The 19,601-nt window shown below is 60.8% G+C and overlaps 2 protein-coding genes across 2 annotated transcripts; one reads left to right on the top strand and one right to left on the bottom strand.

Annotated features, from left to right (window-relative positions):
• The first annotated feature begins 2,236 nt into the window (after window positions 1-2,236).
• Window positions 2,237-6,882, top strand: LOC102731457 (serine protease 57). The gene is made up of 5 exons (XM_031022409.2): window positions 2,237-2,400; window positions 2,675-2,828; window positions 3,255-3,399; window positions 5,113-5,376; window positions 6,476-6,882. Exons 1-5 carry the CDS (start codon window positions 2,334-2,336, stop codon window positions 6,701-6,703), a joined length of 858 nt encoding a protein of 285 aa, XP_030878269.1. The 5' UTR covers window positions 2,237-2,333; the 3' UTR covers window positions 6,704-6,882.
• A 772-nt stretch (window positions 6,883-7,654) lies between these two features.
• On the bottom strand, window positions 7,655-13,695 carry FSTL3 (follistatin like 3). Its single transcript, XM_081823328.1, has 5 exons — window positions 13,500-13,695; window positions 11,987-12,172; window positions 9,576-9,791; window positions 9,013-9,240; window positions 7,655-8,922 (listed from the first exon to the last, which is right to left on the bottom strand). The coding sequence occupies exons 1-5, from the start codon at window positions 13,609-13,611 to the stop codon at window positions 8,867-8,869; spliced, it is 798 nt and encodes a 265-aa protein (XP_081679454.1). The 5' UTR covers window positions 13,612-13,695; the 3' UTR covers window positions 7,655-8,866.
• Window positions 13,696-19,601: the final 5,906 nt, after the last annotated feature.

Genomic DNA, 19,601 nt, shown 5'->3' with positions numbered 1-19,601 from the left:
GGCTCCCCCGAGCCCACCTGTCCACCCCTGCCCTGCTACCTTTAAGACTCTGGGCCTCATCCCTCAACTGTCAAATGGGGATGATGACACACAGCAATCTCAGGAGATATGGAACTCGGGTGGGCTAAACATGGCCCCAAAGACCTCCCTGTCCTGGTCCCGGGACCTGGGACGTGTCCCCTCCCGCGGCAGAGGGGACCTCGTCAGGGCCCCCGAGGAGGGGGTGACCCTGGGTTCCCGGGGGGCCCGGTGTCCTCAGGAGGTCCTCACGAGGGGGAGGCAGAGGGTGGGAGTCCCAGAGATGGGCAGACCCCGCACCGCTGGCGGTGAGGATGGAGGGGGGCCGCGGGCCAGGAAGAGGCCGGAACCGGGTCTCCCGGGGGCCGCGGGGGGAGGAGGGGACACCAGCCCTCCATTCTGTATTTCTGAGCCCAGAACTGTCAGAGAATCGGTGTGTGGTGGCATGTCACACTGGACATGCCAGGCAAGTGGGAGGCTGGGCAGCCTTTGGGGGTGTGGTCGCGGCTCCTCACTCATATGGCTCTGCCCTGTAGGACCCTGGGAGGTGGGGTTGTGGGGGGCTGTGAGGTGGTGCCCACTGAGGCCTTTCATGGCGTCCCTGCAGCTGGTGAGGACATCTTCCCGGCCGTGCTGCATATGGCCACACACTGCGAGGTGGCCGGGTGAGTGGCCGGGGCCAAAGAGAGGGGCTGGGGGTGGGTTGCAGGTCTGGGGTGCTCAAGCCTTAGAGCCCCGTCCCCACACCTCCCAACGCAGGAACATCAGCACCCTCGGTGCAGTCGTGGGGGTTCACACATACACCCGAGCCCTCGGCGGGGTCCTGACACCGCGCAGGCTGGACGGCCACCACCTCCAGCGCCTGAAGGGGGCCGGGCAGGCGGACTCGGGAAGGGCACCTTGGAGGGAGGATGCACGAGCCCTCCCTCAGAGAGGGGCTCAGAACAAAGCCCGGAGCGCGCTGCGGCCACGTGCCTCCTCCTCGGTGCCACCATTCCTGCTCTTATCCCTCCCTCCCTCCCTCCCTCTCTGCCCCCGGGGGTCTCTCCCCACCTCCAGCCCCCATCAGCTCTCCTCTCCACCTGCCCCACACCCTTGCCAGGCTGGACGCCGCCCCCCCTGTGCGCCCAGGGTTGCTGTGTCAGGTGACCAGCTGGCATAGCACCTCAGTCTGCGATGACCCCCCAGCAGCGCGCATCCACGCTCGTCCCGGCCGGACGGCCACCTGGCGAGGGGCGGTCCTGGGAGACGGGCTCTGCACCTCCACCTGCCCCAGGTTCTGTGAGGCGTGTGCAGCGTGAGCCTGGCACCCTGCAGCCCCACCCTCCAGGTGGGAACACTGGCCCCGTGCCGCAGCCTCCCCACCCCGACACCCAGCCACCCTCTCCTGTCGGGTCCTCCACACTGGGCGGGGAGCCCGGCTCTGCAGACGCCCACGCCACGTCTCCACCTCTGTGTCCTGGGTCGGGCACATGCTGAGCGGTACCAGTGGGTGGGGCAGGGCGAGGGCTTTGGTCTCAGCAGAGCCTCTGCAAGGGGACGTGTGTCCCGGAGGCTCCCCCAGGCCCTGCCGCTCGCACGTTGCTCCCGAGCCCGCAGAACCCTCTGCCTCACAGGCCTGAGTGACCCCTGTCCGTCTCTGTGTTCTCTAGTCACCAGAACTGTGCATCAGCCATGACCCCAGATCACCAGACCTACACCCCGTGACCCTGCAGAACATCAGCACCATGGGGGGGGGGCGCCGTGTCACTGTCCCGCTCTTGCCTCTGGCTCTTGCCAGAGGCTGGTGTACAGTCAGCACTCGATAAATGCAACCAAGGCAGCAACAATCACAGGCCCATCTTACTGTCCTCACAGCCCTGAGGTCTGTGCTGGGGCTGCAGATGGGGGATAGGCGGCATTGGGGCCAGACCCCGTTCAGCCAGAGAGCCGGCACCTACACCCCTCAGGAGGCAGCCGAGGGCCCTGTGCCTGTCGCCCGTGTACTGGGTGCTGCAGGAAGCTCCCTGCATACGTGCCGTGGGCAGATGCTGGGTAAACTGAGGCCCAGAGAGGGTAAGTGACTGCTGGGGTCACAGGGCTCCCCAGAGCCGGGCTTTGCCCCAGGCAGGCAGCCCCTGAGCCGCCCACTCTTCCTGTGGCAGGGGAGTCATCAGATTTCTCGGAAGCTCCAGTGCAGAACTGGGCGTTGCTGGCTGGGCCAGGCCGACCTCCAACCACAGGCCACAGCCAGGTTCCCTCTTCCCGGGCCGTTGGGTGAGGGTGGGGGCCGTGTCCTGCTGAGCTCTGGAGGGAGCCACCAGCCTGTGACAGCCATGGGGCCTGGGGCCAGGGAGCTGCTGCTGCTGACCGTGGTCCTCACACTGCCCATGAGGCCTACAGGTGAGAGCCCCCGGCCTGTGTGGCTACTCAGCCCTCTGGGTCGTTGCCCTGCTTGTTGCCGGGATGGGGGACCAGGGTGGAGGCCCAGGCCCAGGTTTTCTGGGGTCCAGACTCCTCCCAGCACACGCTCGGAGACCTTCCCTGGGCTCCTCGCCTCCAGCCCATCTCGACCTGCTGGCCCCCACCCGACCCCCGCCCCAGCAGGTGCCTGAGCCGTCCGTTCCCACCACCCTTCTTCCTGCCCCATCCTGACGCAGTCCCGCCCTGCCCGCAGGCTCCTGGGGTGCCCGGATCATCGGGGGCCGGGAGGTGACGCCCCACTCCCGGCCTTACATGGCGTCTGTGAAATTTGAGGGCCAGCACCACTGTGGAGGCTTCCTGCTCCGTGCCCGCTGGGTGGTCTCCGCAGCCCACTGCTTCAGCCACAGGTGAGCCCACGCTGGGGCCTGCTACAGCCCCCACGTCCTCGGCAGGGGCAGCTTACCTGACAGCAGGTGGGGTGTGGGGTGGGGGGGCTTGGTGCGTGAGGAGCGCAGCCCTGCATCCATCCCGAATACCTTGTTAAACAACCGCTGACGTTAATATTGAAAGTGTTGGAGGTACTGTTATAACTGAGGTGTGAATTATAAGAAATATAGCAAGCATTACGTCCATCCGAAGTACCTTGTTATAATACTGATTAACATTAATGTTCTGACGATCTGGGTAAATCCCATAATTGAAGCGGGAATGCAGATACACATGATTATGATCACAGGGCTCTCGCCAGGATCACACGGGCTGCCACACCCCCATTCTGCAGACGGGGGAGACCGAGGCCCCAGTCCTGCTCTCAAGCCCCCCTTCCCCTGCAGGGACCCCCGAACGGGCCTGGTGGTGCTGGGAGCTCACGTCCTGCATGCTCCAGAGCCGACACAGCAGGTGTTTGGCATCTCGGTTCTCATCAGGCACCCGGACTACCAGCCCACCACCCATGCCAATGACATCTGTCTGCTGAAGGTGAGCTGGGGGCGGGGGGACACTGGATGCAGGCAGGTCTGGGCTGTCCGTGGCCACCCCATGACGGCCTGACTGACATGTTTGAAAAGCAGCTGGAAGGGTCCCGTGAGCACCCAAGTCAGGTCACATCTCTCCTCTGCCCTCCGTGCCTCCCACACTCTCCCCTCAGCCCCCAACTCAGGGCCGACTGAGCTGTCAGCATTCCGGCATGCTCGAACCCCTGGGCCTTTGCACTGGCTGTGGCTCGCTCCAGGACACACTCCCACAGACACCGCCTGGCTTTCTCCCTCCCCCAGCTCTCTCAAGTCTTCGCTCAAATGTTCCCTTCTCAGGAGGCCCCCTCTGCAAGCTGCCCCACCCCCCGCCGTCTCCCCATCCCTTCCCTCCGGCCCACCTACCCTGGGTCCAGCACTGCTGAAAACATCTGCTTCTTCACCATTGTTCACTGCCTCCTCTCCAGACTGGGAGGACAGGGATTTTTATCTCCTGTGGCCATTTATGGCCCACAGCAGGCCTCGATGTTCAGAACAGATGAGACCCTAGGGCATCAGATACTCCAGTCCCTGCTCCCCAGGCCCTTTGTGGGGTTTCTGCGCAGGAAGCAGCTCTTCCCATAAATGTGAGCTTCCCTCCCTGCTCACACAGGGTGCATCCATTTGGACCCCCCACGGCCCCTCCTGCTTGGGGGGCACCCCCCACATCTCCCACTCAGGTGCCCCAAATTCAATTCCATGCATCCCAGGACCTCCGTTTTAACGAGAAAACACCTCAAACCTGCTCTCCAAATGTGGAGAAAAGGGGAATGTCCAAAGCAGAGGGACATTCCACATGACAGAAACAGGTCCCTGGGAACAGGAGGGCTTGGGGTGCCATGTTCTCTCGGCACAATTAGAAGGGCGCAGCAAGTGTCAGTGGCCAAAGCTCACATGTGGATTTTGCTCATCTGTGAAACCCCAAAACCTGGAAGCCACAGCTCACCCATCCCATTATGCAGCTGGGGAAACCGAGGCTGGGGTACGGTCGGGGCAGGGCCAAGGCCACAAGGAGTGAGTGAATACCAAAACTGGGGGCCTGGGTCATTCATTCCATAAACATTGAGCACCAGCTGTGTGCTGGGAACTGGGGATATAGCCACGAACAAACAGCCCCAGGGCCGGTCCCCTTAGAGCCTCCAGTCCAACAGGGTGGCAGCTGAGTAAACTGGTCCTGACAGGGGCACATGGAAGCCCCGAGGAGGCTCTGTCCTACCCCGGGAGTCCAGTCTCAGGTGAGGTCTCATCTGGTCTCAGAGGGGAGCTTTGTCACCTGGAGGAGGTGACATCTAAACTGAGACCTGAAGGCTGGATAGGAAAGGTGTTCCAGCCTGAAGGGGTGGGGGAGTGGGGTGGAGGGACCAGGGAATGACGGTAAGTTCATTCTGCCTGGAGGGGAGGGCTGAATGGTGAGGCAAGCGGTATTGTCCCAAGCACAATGGGGAGACATGGGAGAGCTTACAAGCTGGGGAGATGCTGGTTAGAAGGACACTTACTTCTGGCAGCAGGGGAGGCCAGAGCCCTGGTCTGAGGGGGTGAGGCCTGATGGGCAGGGCCTCCTGATGGCCCGATGGCTGCTACTGATTTCTCTCCATGAGGCCAAGAAGAGACCAGGTGTCATGATGGGTAAACCGAGGCAGGAGGTCGGGGGGTAAGCCTTAATTCAGCAGTCTCTCTGCAGCTGAACCGCTCTGCTGTCCTGGGTCCTGCAGTGGGGCTGCTGAAGTTGCCACGGAGAGGTGCCAGGCCACTCAAGGCTGGGGCGCGGTGCCAGGTGGCTGGCTGGGGCTCCATATCTGACTTTGAGGACTTGCCGCCCGGGCTGATGGAGGCTGAGGTCCGCGTGCTGGGCCTGGACATCTGCAACAGCTCTTGGAGGGGCCAGCTGAACCCTGGCATGCTCTGCACCCAAAGTGGGGACCGCCGGCGACGTGGCTTCTGTTCAGTAAGATACTTGTCTCCACCCTGCCTGCCTATGGTATGGGGAAACTGAGGCCCACAGAGAGGGCTGGAGATGGGCAGAGTCTTGGGAACTAAGTCCCAGCTCACTTTTGAGACCAGATGAGACCTCACCTGAGACCCTGGAAGGACAAAGAATTTTCCAAGGTCACAGGGCTGTCATGTACAGCTGCGCAGGTTGTGCACTGCACAAAGGGCTACAGATTTGTGTATCTATAAGCGGTGTTCAGTAGGGGTGCAGTACACATCTCGATCAAGGGGTTTCTGCTCCTGAGACCCTGTATGGACTAATGGCAGCCCTGGCCCTGATGCTGAAGGAGAAACTCAACCTGGAGGATTTTTTGTTCCAGGCAGAGTGTAGTGATTCAAAACAGAGATTCTGGAGTCCAGCTGTGTGGGTCCAAATCCAGACTGTGCCACTTCCCAGGTGTGTGGCCTTGGAAAAGTCACCTCACTTCTCTGGACCTTTCTCCATCTGTAAAACTGCCACGCTAATAGTACCTACTTCATAGGGTCAGAGTTGATTTTAGATTATAGTTAGGGTGATAGGACTGGGGAGGGGAGAGGAGGGGAGAAAGCAGGAATTTTAGGGTGAGTATTCAGGGAGGCTTCTCTGAGGAGAGCACCTTTTGAGCTGAGATTTGAAGGAGTCTTGAGGAGATCTGAGGGAAGGCATGCCAGGCAGAGACTCATCTCAGGGCTGCCATGTACAGCTGTGCAGGTCGCCTACTGCATAAAGTACTGCAGACTTGTATATCAATACCAGCAGTGTTGAAAGGGGGCAGTAACAGGTCTCAAGGATATAGAAAAGCCCAGAGACTAGAGCAAGCTTGCTTTACTTCAGGAACAGCCCAGAAGGCTGGTAGGGCCAAAACGAAAGGAAAGGAGGACAGACAGGTGGGTGAGAGCTAGATGCTCACAGCCCCTGAAGGCTGTTAAGTATCGTTTTTGCTGGAAGAGCACTAGGAAGCCATGGAAGGGTTTCGAGGCAGGGAAGGGTCCTGATCAGATTTGCACATAGAAGCTCCTTCGGGGAAAGAGGCCCAGAGATGGACGCCTGAACTTGCCTTTCCCTCCACCCCCAGGCGGACTCTGGGGGGCCCCTGGTGTGCAGGAACCGGGCCCACGGCCTTGTCTCCTTCTCTGGACTCTGGTGCGGCGACCCCAAGACCCCCGATGTGTACACGCAGGTGTCTGCCTTCGTGAGCTGGATATGGGATGTGGTTCGAGGGCCCCGGCCCAGCCCCCTGCCCAGGACCACCGGGTCCCTGCAGGAGTTGCTGGAACCACAGCAGCACTGGGTATACAAATGAGATGGCAAACGATGCAAATAGCTCCTTCCCCGGAAATCCCATGGCCAGGGCAGGTCATCCACGGGCCCCCCAAGCCCCGGGGAAGCCTGGCATGTATGGGGTGGGGTGTGGGGTAGGAGAGGGCATCAGTTCCAAACCCAAAGGGCCAAAATGACCAAATAAAATGTTAACTGAATAACCAGACAGGACGGTTCATCTCCAGGGTCCATCCACGTTCTTTCGAGCTTCTCTTGTGCCTTGGTGTGGCCGAGGGTCTGGCTTTGCCACTGCCTCCCTGAGTGACGATGAGCCGCTTGCTTCAGGACCGAGGCCCCTCACCACCCTCCCCGCACTGACCCACCCACAGCCCATAGCCAGTGCAGCCTCCTGGCCTTTGCCCACGCAGTGCCCCCCGTGTGGCACTCCTTCAGCCTCCAGCTAACCACACCCACGCATAGGTGGGGATGCCAAGGCCGGGAGAGGGTGGGGCCTCAGGCTGGCCGGGCTCCACGTGCAGTCTGTTCTCTCTCTCTGAAAAGTGCTTCCAACAAACGGTGCCCGGCTTGTCACAAGGTTTGGGTAAGTCCCAGCTGGTGTTATTGTCGTATTATCATTAATTGTATTATTGCTATTATCACACCCCCAACCCTTCTAGGCCAGGCCTCCTGGGGGTGCCTTCAGGGGCATTCCTGGGGGTGCCCTAAGCCATCTTGATTCCCTCTTCCTTCTCCTGCCCTAGAAAGGCTTTCTCCCCGCACCCCCCCAGCTCCGCACATTATTGTCCTCAGCTGTCTCCCTGGCTGCTGCCCACTGCCCAGAGGTAGACACTGAGGCCCAGAGACAGAAGGGGTCTCCCCCCACTCACCACCCTAACAACACCCCAGGCCCCTGGCTGGTGACCCACTACCAAAGGGGGGCAGCACAGAGGCTCAGAGAGAGAGAAACAGAGAGAGAGAGAGAGAGGGGCAAACCAAGGCTTGGACACTCCAAAGTGGAGTCTTTATTTCTTTGGTGAGGCAGGACCCCAGGCTAGGGGAGATGGCCTTGTCGGGGGGCTCGGGTGAACCCATTACTCAAGGGCACTTCTCAGGGTCACAGGTAAGGCACTTCTGAGGGGCTAGGAGAGGCGGAGCACAACCGCTCCTGTGCGGCTCCCCCAAACTCAGAGCTGGACTCTTGCCTGCTGGGCCACCCACGTGTGGCCTGACCCTCTGGTCCACATGCAGACACGGGGCAGGGACACCAAGCAACAGCCCAGAGAGAAAGCAGGGACTTGGCCCAAGGCCAGCATCTGGCTGGCGTCAAGACTCCTGAGCCGGCTGGTGGGTGAGGAGGGTCCAGTTGGAACTGGGCTTAGGGGCTTGGCCAGGGCAAGTCTCACGGGACTGAGAGGCTTTGGTCTGGACCTCACCTGTGGATGGGGCAGCCAGAACTAGGGGTGCTGCTCAGACACGTGGCTCCAGGAGGCAGGGTAGAGTGGGTCCTGGCACATATACCCCACCCCGGGCCAGTGGGTGAGCAGGGGCTCCTGTGCCCCACTGGGTCCTGCCCTAAGTGCCCTGGGCACCACTGGACATAATGCCCCGCTCTGGGCTGATGCTGGCCCAAGGCCTGTGTCAGGAGACACAGACAGCCCCTCACCCACTCCAGGGCACAAGCTGGGCTTTTCTAAGGGGCCACCACAGGACGTACTAGGGAAATGGGGGCAGGAGGGAAGGCAAACCCTGGAGTTCTTGAGCTGGTTGGGGACAGTGGCTGCTTCCTTGGCCTATCTGAGGCCTGGGTAGGTTCTGAGGCTCATTTATACACACCCAGGCCGTGGACCCCTTCCTCACTCCCAGTCTGTAGTCGGGAAGACTGGGGTGCTTCTTCATTAATTGCCGGCAGGGGTGAGTTCCCAGCCCTCTCGGTGGTGGCGATAATTAAGTTAGCCCCTAGAGCAGAAGCAGCATGGGGTCGTCCTGGGCAGCACGGTACCTGCGGCGGGAGCCCTACCCACCAGCCACACTCCCAGGCCTCCTCCCCCGCAATCCTTCCGAGATATTGTGAGGGGGCTCCCGGGCCCCCCCAGGTGGTCCCGGTCCAGGCTCTGGGGAGCGTCCATGGGACATAAATTAGATTCGGCTGTGGCAATAAATAAAACGGGGAGGCCTTGAACGCCAGGCCCAAGCCGGCCCCACAGGCTCACACGAAGTTCTCCTCCTCCTCCTCCGACTCTGCATCTGACGGCTCAGGGGTGCCTGCAGAGTGGGAGGGACGAAAAGAGAAATGGGGGCGCGGAGAGGGGCGGGACGCTAGACCCCGCCGCTGCTCCCCGCTTCGCGCCGCACCTGCACAGCTGCCCGGGTGGCGCACGCCGATAGAGCGGCCCAGGAAGCAGGTGGCCTGGCGGAGGTGGCACGAGGACATGTAGGTGACGTTGTTGTTGCCGCAGAGCTCCTGGCCGGGGCTGGAGGGCGCGGGGCAGGGCGCCGCGCGGCACACCACGCAGTGAGCACTGCCCGTCTGGTCCACCACGCACGACTGCGGCCGCGGGCACAGGACGTGCGCGCAGGACTCTGCGAGCGAGGCACCGGGGCGGGTCAGGGGCGCGGTCCGGCCGCTCCCACCCTCCGGCCCCGCCCCCGGCCGCGCCGTAAGCCGCGCCTCTTCCGCGCGCCCCGCCCGCACCCGTTCCACACCCAGGCCCCGCCCCTCGGGCTGCACCCGCAAGCCCCGCCCTGAGTCACGCACCCCTATCTCTCACCCCACGTGAGCCCCAGACCTCCCTTTCCAAAACCCCACCCCGCTTCTCCTCATTCCGACCCCACAGCTGACCCAATCCAGCGGCGCCCTCTCGGGAGTCTGGTCGGTAGGCCCCGCCCCCGCCCGCCCCGGCCCCGCCCCCACGTACTGCGGCAGCGTCCCGGGTACATGACGCGCAGGTCCGGGTGGCCGCGGCAGCGCGCGGCGCGCAGCTCGCACTCGTCGCGGTAGGTGGCGCCGTCGGAGCCGCAGACCTGCAGGCGCGCCGGGAGCCCCGCGCAGTCGGGCGCGCACTCGCAGCGCGGGCGGCCCCCCTGCATGCGGCACGCCTTGCCGGGGCCGCACTCCACGCCCTCGCACGAATCTGCGGACACAGGGCACGCGCGCGTGGGGGGGGGGCGCGTGGCCGAGGCCCGAGGTCCGCGGAGCCCACGGCGCCCCCGCCCCCTGTTCTGAGGCTAGAGGCCGCGCTGAGTGGGGGGCGGTCCGGAGTCGGGGAGCACGGGCGAGGGCGACTGGTTCGGAGTCTGGGTGCCGGATCCGTTGGGGACGAGATCAGCCCCGGGCCCGCTGGGCCGGGAGTCGAGGCTGGGCTCTGTCTGGAGGCGGGGCTCAGAGTGAGCGGGAAGGGGGGGTGTCTGCCCGGAATCTAGGGGTTCAGGAACGAGCTTCCAGGGCCCGGGCCCGCTCTCGCTCCGCAGCTGGGCCACCCGCTCGGGCTGGCGTCTGTTCCCTGATTTACGCCCCGTGAAGGGAAGGCCGGCGGGGGGCCCGGCTGCGTCAGCGGAGGGGGGCCCCACCCCGTCCATGCGCCCGTCTGGGGAGGACGAGCAGCGTCTGCCTGCCAGGACCAACCCGGAGGAGGCGTCGGGGAGGGCGGGGCGTTGGCACTAGGCCCTGAGGCTCATTTCCTGGGGAGGGGGTTTCCCACATCCCGAGCCCCCTGAATCAGGGGTTACCCCTGCCCCTTCAGCCGTATTTCTCAGGAAGGGAAACAGGTCTGACCAGGGCAGTTCTTTCTCTGGGGTCTCCCCCCCACTCCCCACCCCCCTCCCCAGACCTTGGGAAACGCAGATCAGACCCAGACCCAGACCCAGACCCATTAATGAGCTGCTCGTCTTACAGGCCCTCCCAGGTTCATTGCAATCTCCCAACCACTCCGCCACGAGGTGATGCCATTTTGTCAGCATTTTACAAAAGGGGGAAACTGAGGGCCCGTCACAGCTGTGAGCGGAGGAGAGCCAGGGGTCCTCAGCACAAAAACTCAGGCCAGTCCCCAGATGGACCCTTCCCCCCCAGCTCTGTTGCTTGTGGGCCTGGAGGGCAGACTCGAGCTCTTGAGTTCAGCCTCAGTTTCCCTGTGCATAAGGTGAGGCCGACTGGCGGAGCATGAGCATAAATGAGCGGGTGAGCTGGCGCCCCCATGTCACCCCTGCCAGGGCATGTGGGCCGCACCTGGGCACCTCCCACGCTGCCTGCCCACACACACATCTGGAAACACTCCCCCTGGGTGGCTTCACAAGCTGGAACGGAAGTGGGAGAACGGAGTTGCCTTCCCCAAGGCCAGATGAGATTGGGGACGGGGGTGGGGGGGGTGGGGGGGGTGCGTGTGTGACCTGGACCTTATGCCCAGGCTGGGCAATTTTTGAAGTCTGTCCTCCTCCCAGAACCCAGAGGAGGTTCTAGAGGGAGCCAGGGCACATGGCAGTGAGTCCAAGACCACCCAGCCAGGCTGATCAGGGATTAATCACATCCCAGTGGCCAGCTGGGCTCTCAGCTTGGCCCTCAGCTCCAGCCTCTTCCCTGCCCTGACCCCACCCACTAGGACCCGATCCCATACTTTCCCCAGCTGGCAAACTCCTAATGATGCCCCAACACCCTGGTACTAATGCCCACCTCCTTCAAGCCATGCCCCCACACCACCTCTGGGCCCCTGCAGGTTTGGCCCGGACCAGAGAGGCCTGTGAGGGTCCCCAGCCCCTTCTCCAAGGCAGAGAATATGTCTTGGCTCATTCATTCATTCATTCTGGCCTCAAGGAGTTCCTAGTCTGATGAAGGAGGCAGCAGAGAACACTCCTCAGAACATGGTCCAGAAGGCACATGCTTGTTAAACATGCATCTGTGGTCCCACCACAGATCCCTGGAATCTGTGTGGTTATGGGCAGATTAAGTGTTTGGAACACTGACTGGGGCGGGGGGTGGGGATCACAAACCCAAATGGCCAGTTGGGAAAATCCACCTTCCCCAGAGTTAGGTGTGAGTCGAGTGTACTTCTCCCAGGTGGCGTGCAGGTGGGAAAGGTCACCCAGGCAGAGCACGCAGCATGAGCAAGGGCCTAGAGGCTAGAAACCAAGCTGGGGAGTCCTCAACAGATGGAGGCTTCTTCCCAAATCCTCAACAGATGGAGGCTGAGGCCTGGGAACCTCAAGTCCCCAGCCTCTCTCTGAACCCTGGATTCCTTCCACAAACACTCAACCTCCTTCTGCATACCCTGAGATGGGGAGCTCATTCTCAGTTGTCCCAGTGACCCTGGCCTGTGGCTGATGCCCATGGTCTCACCTTTGCAGGGGAGGCAGTGGACAAGGCCCAGGAAGCCCAGAAGGCTGATCTTGTTCCCCGGGTGAGTGAAGTTGGACCAAGCGGTGTCAATGTTGCTGGAGGCACAACACTCCGCTTGGCTGACGTCAGTCTTCAGCACCAGGCTGCAGGTGGCCTCTCGGCCCTGCTGGAGCCAGCACACACCACCTGTGGACAAGGGGGGCAGTGACTACCACACCAGAGGTGCCCTCCTCTGCCACTCCCAACACCCGGCTCCCAGCCCTGGGGGATGTATACAGTTGGTGCTCAGTAATTACAGAGGGGATAACTTGCTCCCAACCTGGGAAGGAGGGGCAGAGACCTGCACGGATGCTCCCATCCCAGCTCAGCTCTGGATCCTTTTGCCATCCTTCTGGGATTCCTCGTCCTCTAGGAGCTACAACCCCCACTCATGGTGGGAAGCTCTCCCCACCTTCCCTCACTCCAGGCCCCCAGGCCCAGGCCTGGCATCCTGCCCAACCAGTCAAACACCCAGAGCTGGACATGTCAGGGTCAGTGGGCCCTGGAGCCGCCTCTCCGCCTCTGCCCTCTGTCTAGACAGCGCCCGAGGGCACACAGAGCCCCCCTCGCCTGGCAGCCCCCCCTTGCCTGGCCCGCCTCTTACTCACTCCAACTTGGGAACATTCCCCTTGCATGAGCTCACCATCTCCCTGGGGACACGGCCTTCGGGGAGGGGGCTCAGCTCTCCCCTTCGAGCAGGGCTGGGGTGGGGTTGCTGGGTGGGGTAGGCAGGCTGATAGCCCTCCCTTTCTGCACCCTTAAGTGGGGGCAGGAGTGGCCATGGCCCCCATCCCAGAGAGCTCACTGGTTCCCAGGCACTGCCTGAGCGCCTTACAGGGACCAGCTCTGGGAGCCCAGCACCTTGGCACCCATCTTACAAAACGAGAAACTGAGGCCGGGAGTGGGGATATTCCTTGCCTGGCAGCCCCCAACAAGTGGCCGGTATGGGATTCCAACAATCCATCTGTCTAAGCCAAACCCGGAGAAGATCTGAAACCTCAGGTGGAGGTCCAGGGTCCAGCCACCCAGCCCTGCCTCTCTGGGGCTTCAGGACTCACATGGTTCAGGTTCGAATCCTGAGTTTGCCACTTACAAGCTGTGTGACCCTGCACCTCAGTTTCCCCATCTGGAAAATGGGCATGATGAGAGTACACACGTTATTGGGCTATTATTATGGATTGACGGAGGGTGGACACTAAGCACTCAATAAATGTCAGCAGTCATGGTGACTACTACTCATGACAATTGTGAAAGAGAGCCACATCTGCTCTGCTGACCTCCTGGTGACCCTCCTTCAGGCCCTTTGGGGCTGGGGGAGGGGAGCCTGAAGCCCTCCCAGATTGAACCTGAGGAGGCCTCCGATCACCAGCTGCCACCCTCGCCGCGCCCCCCAACATCTCCCCCAAGGCCCGCATTCCGGGCAGGCCCACGTGGGTGGCCCACCCCGCCCGCCCCTTCCGGCCGCCCCACTCACCGGGCGCGGGGTCCCCCGAGCCCACGGAGCCCACGGCGCCCACGAAGCCCACGGCCCAAGCCAGGGCCCCCCAGGGCAGTGGCCACAGTGGCCCCGGCGTCCCGGGGCGCATGGCGGACGTAGAGACGGCGGCGGCCCCCGCGTCGGACGCGCGGGCTGGCGGGCGGGCGGGCGGGCAGGCGGCTGGGAGGGCGGCGGCACCGACTTCCCAGCGCGCGGCGGCCGGGCGCTCCCTATAAAGGTCCCGCTGGCTGCGGGCGGGGCGGGGCCGGGCCGGGGCGGGGCGCGAGGCAGTGTCGCGCACGGTGTGTGCAGAGGCTGGGCCTGGCCACCCCGAGGGCAGCTGGCGGGGAGCGGGGGTCCGCCCTGGGAGCCCGAGAATTTGGGAAGGTGTCCCTGTGGCCAGCGCGAGAGGGCCAGACCAGTGGTGGGTGTGAGTTCCGGGGCCCACCGTGAGTTTGGGGGGGTCTTCAGCCGGAGGGCTGTGGCTGAGCTAACTGGAGACCCACGGGGAGCGGGTCTGCGGATCCGTGTATCACGTCGTGGTTTGCAAGCGGTCGCTCATGTGGCCCGAGTGTGATCTGGGCCCCTAACCTCTCCCCCGCCCCTACGCGCCCCCACACTCCAGAGACCTCAGCCCCAGCAACATCCACCCACTCACACCCCCGGCGCACTCCCCCTGGCCGCTGCAGCCAGTGGGCTCGGCTGGGTGTGAGCGAGTGGGGATGGGCCGGGGCTGGGTGGCAGCAGAGGCGGCGGGGTGCGGGGTGCGGCAGCAGGAGACCCAGAGCCACAAATGGCCCCAGCGTCGGGGACAGCAGTGAGCCTTCCGAGAGACTTCCAGAGTGTGGCCCCTGAGCTTGGCCTTTGGGAGACGGCACCAACCCCTCCTCCCCTCCCAGACCTTTGCAAATGGTCCTCCCAGGCCCCATCGAAAAGCACTTACTGGCTTAGGGTTTTTTCCTCTCCTCGGGTTCTCTGCTCTGTATATCTGGAGCCCTTGACCACCCAGAATCCCAGCCTTTCCACAGTTTATGACAGTGATATCAGACATCAGAATGGCCCTGGAAAGAATGGAATCCACTGGGGCCTTGGGGCAGCCAGATGCTCCTCCTGTGTTGGAGTTCATCCGTCCTATCTTTGGGGCTCCCCCCAAAATTGTCAGGGCATTCTCCAAATGCTCATGGGTCCTGTTCAGCCCCTCTCTGTTTGAAAGAAATAATGACCATCTCCTTATGGCAAGGACTGTTGGGGGGTGCTGGGGTACCCGGGTGACCAAGGCTGACCTGGTCTTGTCATCAGTTTAAAGCCCATGGTTTGTAGGGGCCATAGAAACAAAATACATAGATGAACAAGTTAATGTATAACTTCAAAGAGTGGTAAATGCTTTCAGGAAAATAAAAAAGACTGAGAGCAATGGGGTATCTCATGGGGGTGATGATGCTACTGCATCACCTCCCATTCCTGCATCTTCCCCACCCCAGATGTGGAAGCCAAAGATCCCTGCAACCACACAACACAGACCTTCCATATGCACGAGATCTGCCACCAGAATATGCCATGCCTAGACCCCTTCCTCCATCTCAGCTGCTCAGCCTGACCCATGTGCCCCCACCAGTAGCCAAGGGCCATGTTCCTGCCTAGTGGCACTGAGGGAGGACACCCAGCTGTCTTGGCCTGTCCCTGACCTCTCTGTGAAGGGATTCTCCCCTGGTTGGGGAATGGGACAGGGATGGGACCCTATGTTCTCATCCAGGGTGTGCAAGAGCTGGACATTGTGACCTTGGCCGAGACCTGACCCTGCCATGGCTCAGCCGCCCCAGCCTGCGTTGTGCAAACCAAAGGGTTATTGTCAGCCTGGCGTGGGTTCGAAACTGAGGGTGATTGCCAGCAGCCTCCTGCCCCACCCCCCGACCTGGCACATCTCCCCAACACAGAGGCCATGTGCTGGGTGACCTAAAGCAAGTCATTGGCCCTCTCTGGGGAGCCCCCTTTTCATGCCTTTCTCTCCACCCTGAACTGGCCTCAGCCTCATCCCCTGCAGCCTACTTCCTACCTCGGCTGTCTAACATAAGGCCCCTCCCCAGCTCAGACATCCCCCATGACTCCCCATGGTCCCGGGCTTCACTCTTCCAGGCCCCACAGAAAACAGGCCATGACCATCCAGAGTGATCAGGGTTCTGATGGAGGATGCTGTACCCAGTGCAGACTGGGGAGGTCAAGGCCGACTTCTCAGAGGAGGAGGACATTTAAATCGCACTGGACTGAACAATGGTGAGGAAGGGGTTGAGGGAACAAAAGTGGTAGGATGTTTGTGCTATGGGTAAGAGAAAGCCCACCTTAAACGTTTGGATGGGAGAGGGTCCCAGATTACACAGGTGGGCCCAGAGGATCAAAAGCAGAAACCATTTCTCTCTGTGGTCAGAGAGATGCACGGGATCTGCCATTGCCGGCTGTGGAGGTAGAGGAAGGGGCCTTGAACCAAGGAATGTGAGTGGCCTCTAGAAGCTGGACAAGCATAAGTCAGTCAGAGAAAGACAAACACCATATGATTTCATTCATATGTGGAATTTAAGAAACAAAACAGATGAACATAGGGGAAAGGGGAAAAAAGGAGAGAGGACACAAACCATAAAAGACTTTTTTTTTTTTTTTTTAAGTAGACTCCACGCCCAACATGGGGCTTGAACTCACAACCCTGAGACCAAGAATCGCATGCTCTACTGACTGAGCCAGCCAGGCGCCCCTAAGAAATTCTTAACTGTAGAGAATAAACTGAGAGTTGATGGAGGGAGGTGGTGGGTGATGGACATTAAGGAGGGCACTCGTGGGGCGCCTGGGTGGGTTAAGCAACTGACTTCGGCTCAGGTCATGATCTCAGGGTCCTGGGATCGAGCCCCGTGTTGGGCTCCTCACTCAGTGGGGAGTCTGCTTGGGATTCTCTCTCTCCCTCTGCTCCTCCCCCCACTCATGCACTCTCATTCTCTCTCTCACATAAAAAAATCTTCAAAAAATTAAAAAAAAAATAGAAGCTGGAAAAACAAGGAACAAATCCCCCCGCCCCGAGACTCCAGAAGGAATGCAACTTGATTTTAGTTCAGTGAGACTCATGTTGGACTTCTGACCTCCAGAACTAGAAGAGGAAAATTTGTGTTGTTCTAAATCACCATGTTTGTGGCAATCTGTCACAGCAGCAATAGGCAGGCACCACAAATTGGGCTTGGTGCCTCAGTGATAGGGTCCCTATCGCTGGAGACAAACAAGGGAGTGAACGCAAGTATGAAGACAGGTGGCAGTACAGAGGCCCTGGAAGCAGGAAGGTTGTGGGGTCTCCAAGGAGGTGACCCTGAGGCCTGGAGGGACAGGAAGCCTTCTGGTGGAAGCCCAGTGCAGGATGTGCCACCTTGGCCAGGCCACTTGTGTGACCGCTCTGTACCCCATTTTCTCATCTGTAAAATGGGCACAGATCCCCTTACTGCAGATTCCAGCCAGGATGCCAGGGACAGTGCCTGGTGCACAGCAGGGGCATGACATGTGTATACAGATTCTTATGAATTAGCAGATAGGTGTTTGTCCAGAGAAGATGCATGATGAGTCTTCTTTGCCACTCACTGATGCCATGAGACACACACCCATTTTACAGAGGGCGGAGGAAGGAAAGTGACCTTCTGGCAGTCACAAAGCCCCACAGTGTTGGGACTGGCATCAGTACCAGATAAGCAGGATTCCAGGACCCATGTGCTGAGCTGTGGGGCAGGGCCCTCCTCTTCTGGACCGGACAATGACAGCCAGCCCCCAGATTGTGGCTGTCATCCCCCCCTTCTGGTCCCAGCACCAGATTTTCCTTGGAGTAATCACCTCCTGTGCTCCCAGCCCAAATGATCCCAGGAGTGGGCACCTCTCAGCCTCCCAGGCTCAACTAATTAGGATCATCTGGCATTCAGCAAACAGAAGGAGTCAGCTCTGAGATTTTTTTTCTGGGAAAGAGACACCCACTTCCTGCCTGAGCCAGAGGGGTGTGAGCCTGGAGCTGCAGGTGGCTCCTACCAATGGCCAGCGAGAAGCCAGGCCAGTGGGACACTGAGCCAAGAGAGGCAGCAGAAACTCCCTGTACTGTAATTGGAGGTCCTGGATCCAGCTGTGCCTGAATTCCTCCACCCCAATAAGATGAAGTCCATTTAAGCTGAGTTTCTGTCACTTGAAGTGGACAAAACCAGCTTTCATTAAGCCCGTTTACATTTTATTCAAGTGGAGCCTTTAGGATCCAGAGCAGCGTATCTGCAGGGGCTATAGCAACCACGCATACCCTGAAGTGCCAACCTTTGCCTCCAGGATATAACCCCAGAACTCCCAGGGTCAATTCCTCCCACCTTCCTCAATCAGAAGAAGGCTTGGGATAGACTCCACACCAACTTAAGATCTACCGCCCTCGCACTAGGACCTGCAACGGTCAGGGCTTTGGCAAGCAAAGCCTTGTGGGTTCTCTAATAGGGCATGTGATGCTGATAGCCAAGGCAGCAACTGAAGACTCGGGCGTGGTGGATGCTATGGCAGAACCCTGATCAGAGCTGGGCCTCATAACGCCTTGGTGGGATTGCCCTCCCCTCTCAAACGCCACCCGTGGCTCCCCACGGCCCCTAGACAGTCCTGGCTTTTCAGCCTAGGTTCCGGGCCCTTCCTGCTCAATCCAAGCCCATTCCCGCGGCAACTCTTCCACGCCATCCCCAAGGCCCCTTCCCCATCCCCTCCCCTGCAAAGGGAACAGATTTTGTGCAGGAAGCAGGCAGTATTATTTGCGACTGAAGGTAGGGCCCACCCCCAGCCCAGAGGTGAATGCTGATAGGCCGAACAGGACCTACGTAATGTCGGCCACTCCTCTTGCTGGCCATTGGCTTAGATGAGACCATGTGACCCGGCTCCGGCCAATGGTTGGAGAGCTAGCCTGCTGGGGTGGGGCCTGGGAGACCCGGCCGGGCTGAGCGAGCGTGCATGTGACCGGCGAGAGCTGGAGGTATTAGTTTCCAGTTTGCTGCTCTAACAAATTAGGGCCAGTCCCGCCGCACAGATGGTTAGCTCGCAGTGCTGGAGATCCGGAGCCTGCGGCGGGCTCAGCCGCCGACAGCGGGTGTGTCGGGGGTCGCAGTGCTCAGCGCGGGCGCGCGGGCGCGCGGGCGCGCGGGCGGCCGGCCGTGCGTACACGCGCTGCTGCGCGCGGCCGTGTCCCCGCGGCGGGCCCTCGGGCAACCCGCCGCCACGCGTGGCGTGGACAGGGGGGCTGTTGGCCCCGCCGCCGCCCGGGGAGCGGGGGTGGGGGGACCCCCTTCCCGGCCCGGAAGCTGCCACCCTGCGCCTCCCGCGAAATGGGGACAGTCGAGGCATTCCCGCCAAGGTGGCAGGGCACAGTTCCCGGTGTGCACACGTGAGCACAAGTCCGTGGCCGCTGCCCTTTTTCGTTGGTTATTTATCGGCCGGCTCAGCACAGCGAGGTCCCACGGGCTTTGGTCTCCCCTGGGACGGGACAGCGCGCTGCGGTCCGCCACGCTGTCCCCCATCGGGGCTTTTCCCATTACCCCGAACTCGCGCAGCGGGAGACCTCGTCCCTTCCTCCTCTCCTTCGTGCATTCATTCATCCTCCTGGCCCATCCTCTGTGTTTGCTTCGGGGACGGGACTGTGAACGGGAAGAGGAGGCATGAGCACTCCGTTGGCCTGACTCGAGCTCGTGCCAGCGTGTCAAGGTCACGGCCAGGAATGTCCCAGGGGGAAGAACTGACAACACAGCGGGATGCGGAACGAAGATGAAACGGAGATGAGCAGCCAACGTGGCTGAGGCTGCAGATTGACCTCGGCTCTGTGTCTTTCCTACTGATTACCCCGTTGTTTGGTAAAGTGCTGTTGGTTCGGGTTAAAGGAGTAGCCTGCTTTTGGACAGACACCTGGGTGTGTATGAATAAAATGAAAAAATAGAAATTTAAAAAAATATAAACCAACAAATATACATAAAAAGGGAAAAAAGCCTTAACTCAAAATATACAAATAAAAGATTAAAAAAAAAAAAACACAAAAAAACCCAAAACCTGCATAAGTAGAAACATTGCCCAGTG

Source organism: Leptonychotes weddellii, chromosome 1 (genome assembly GCF_054177405.1).
Source record: "Leptonychotes weddellii isolate Sample4059 chromosome 1, ASM5417740v2, whole genome shotgun sequence".
NCBI classification, from domain to species: Eukaryota; Metazoa; Chordata; class Mammalia; order Carnivora; family Phocidae; genus Leptonychotes; species Leptonychotes weddellii.
This window is presented reverse-complemented; position numbering and strand designations above follow the sequence as displayed.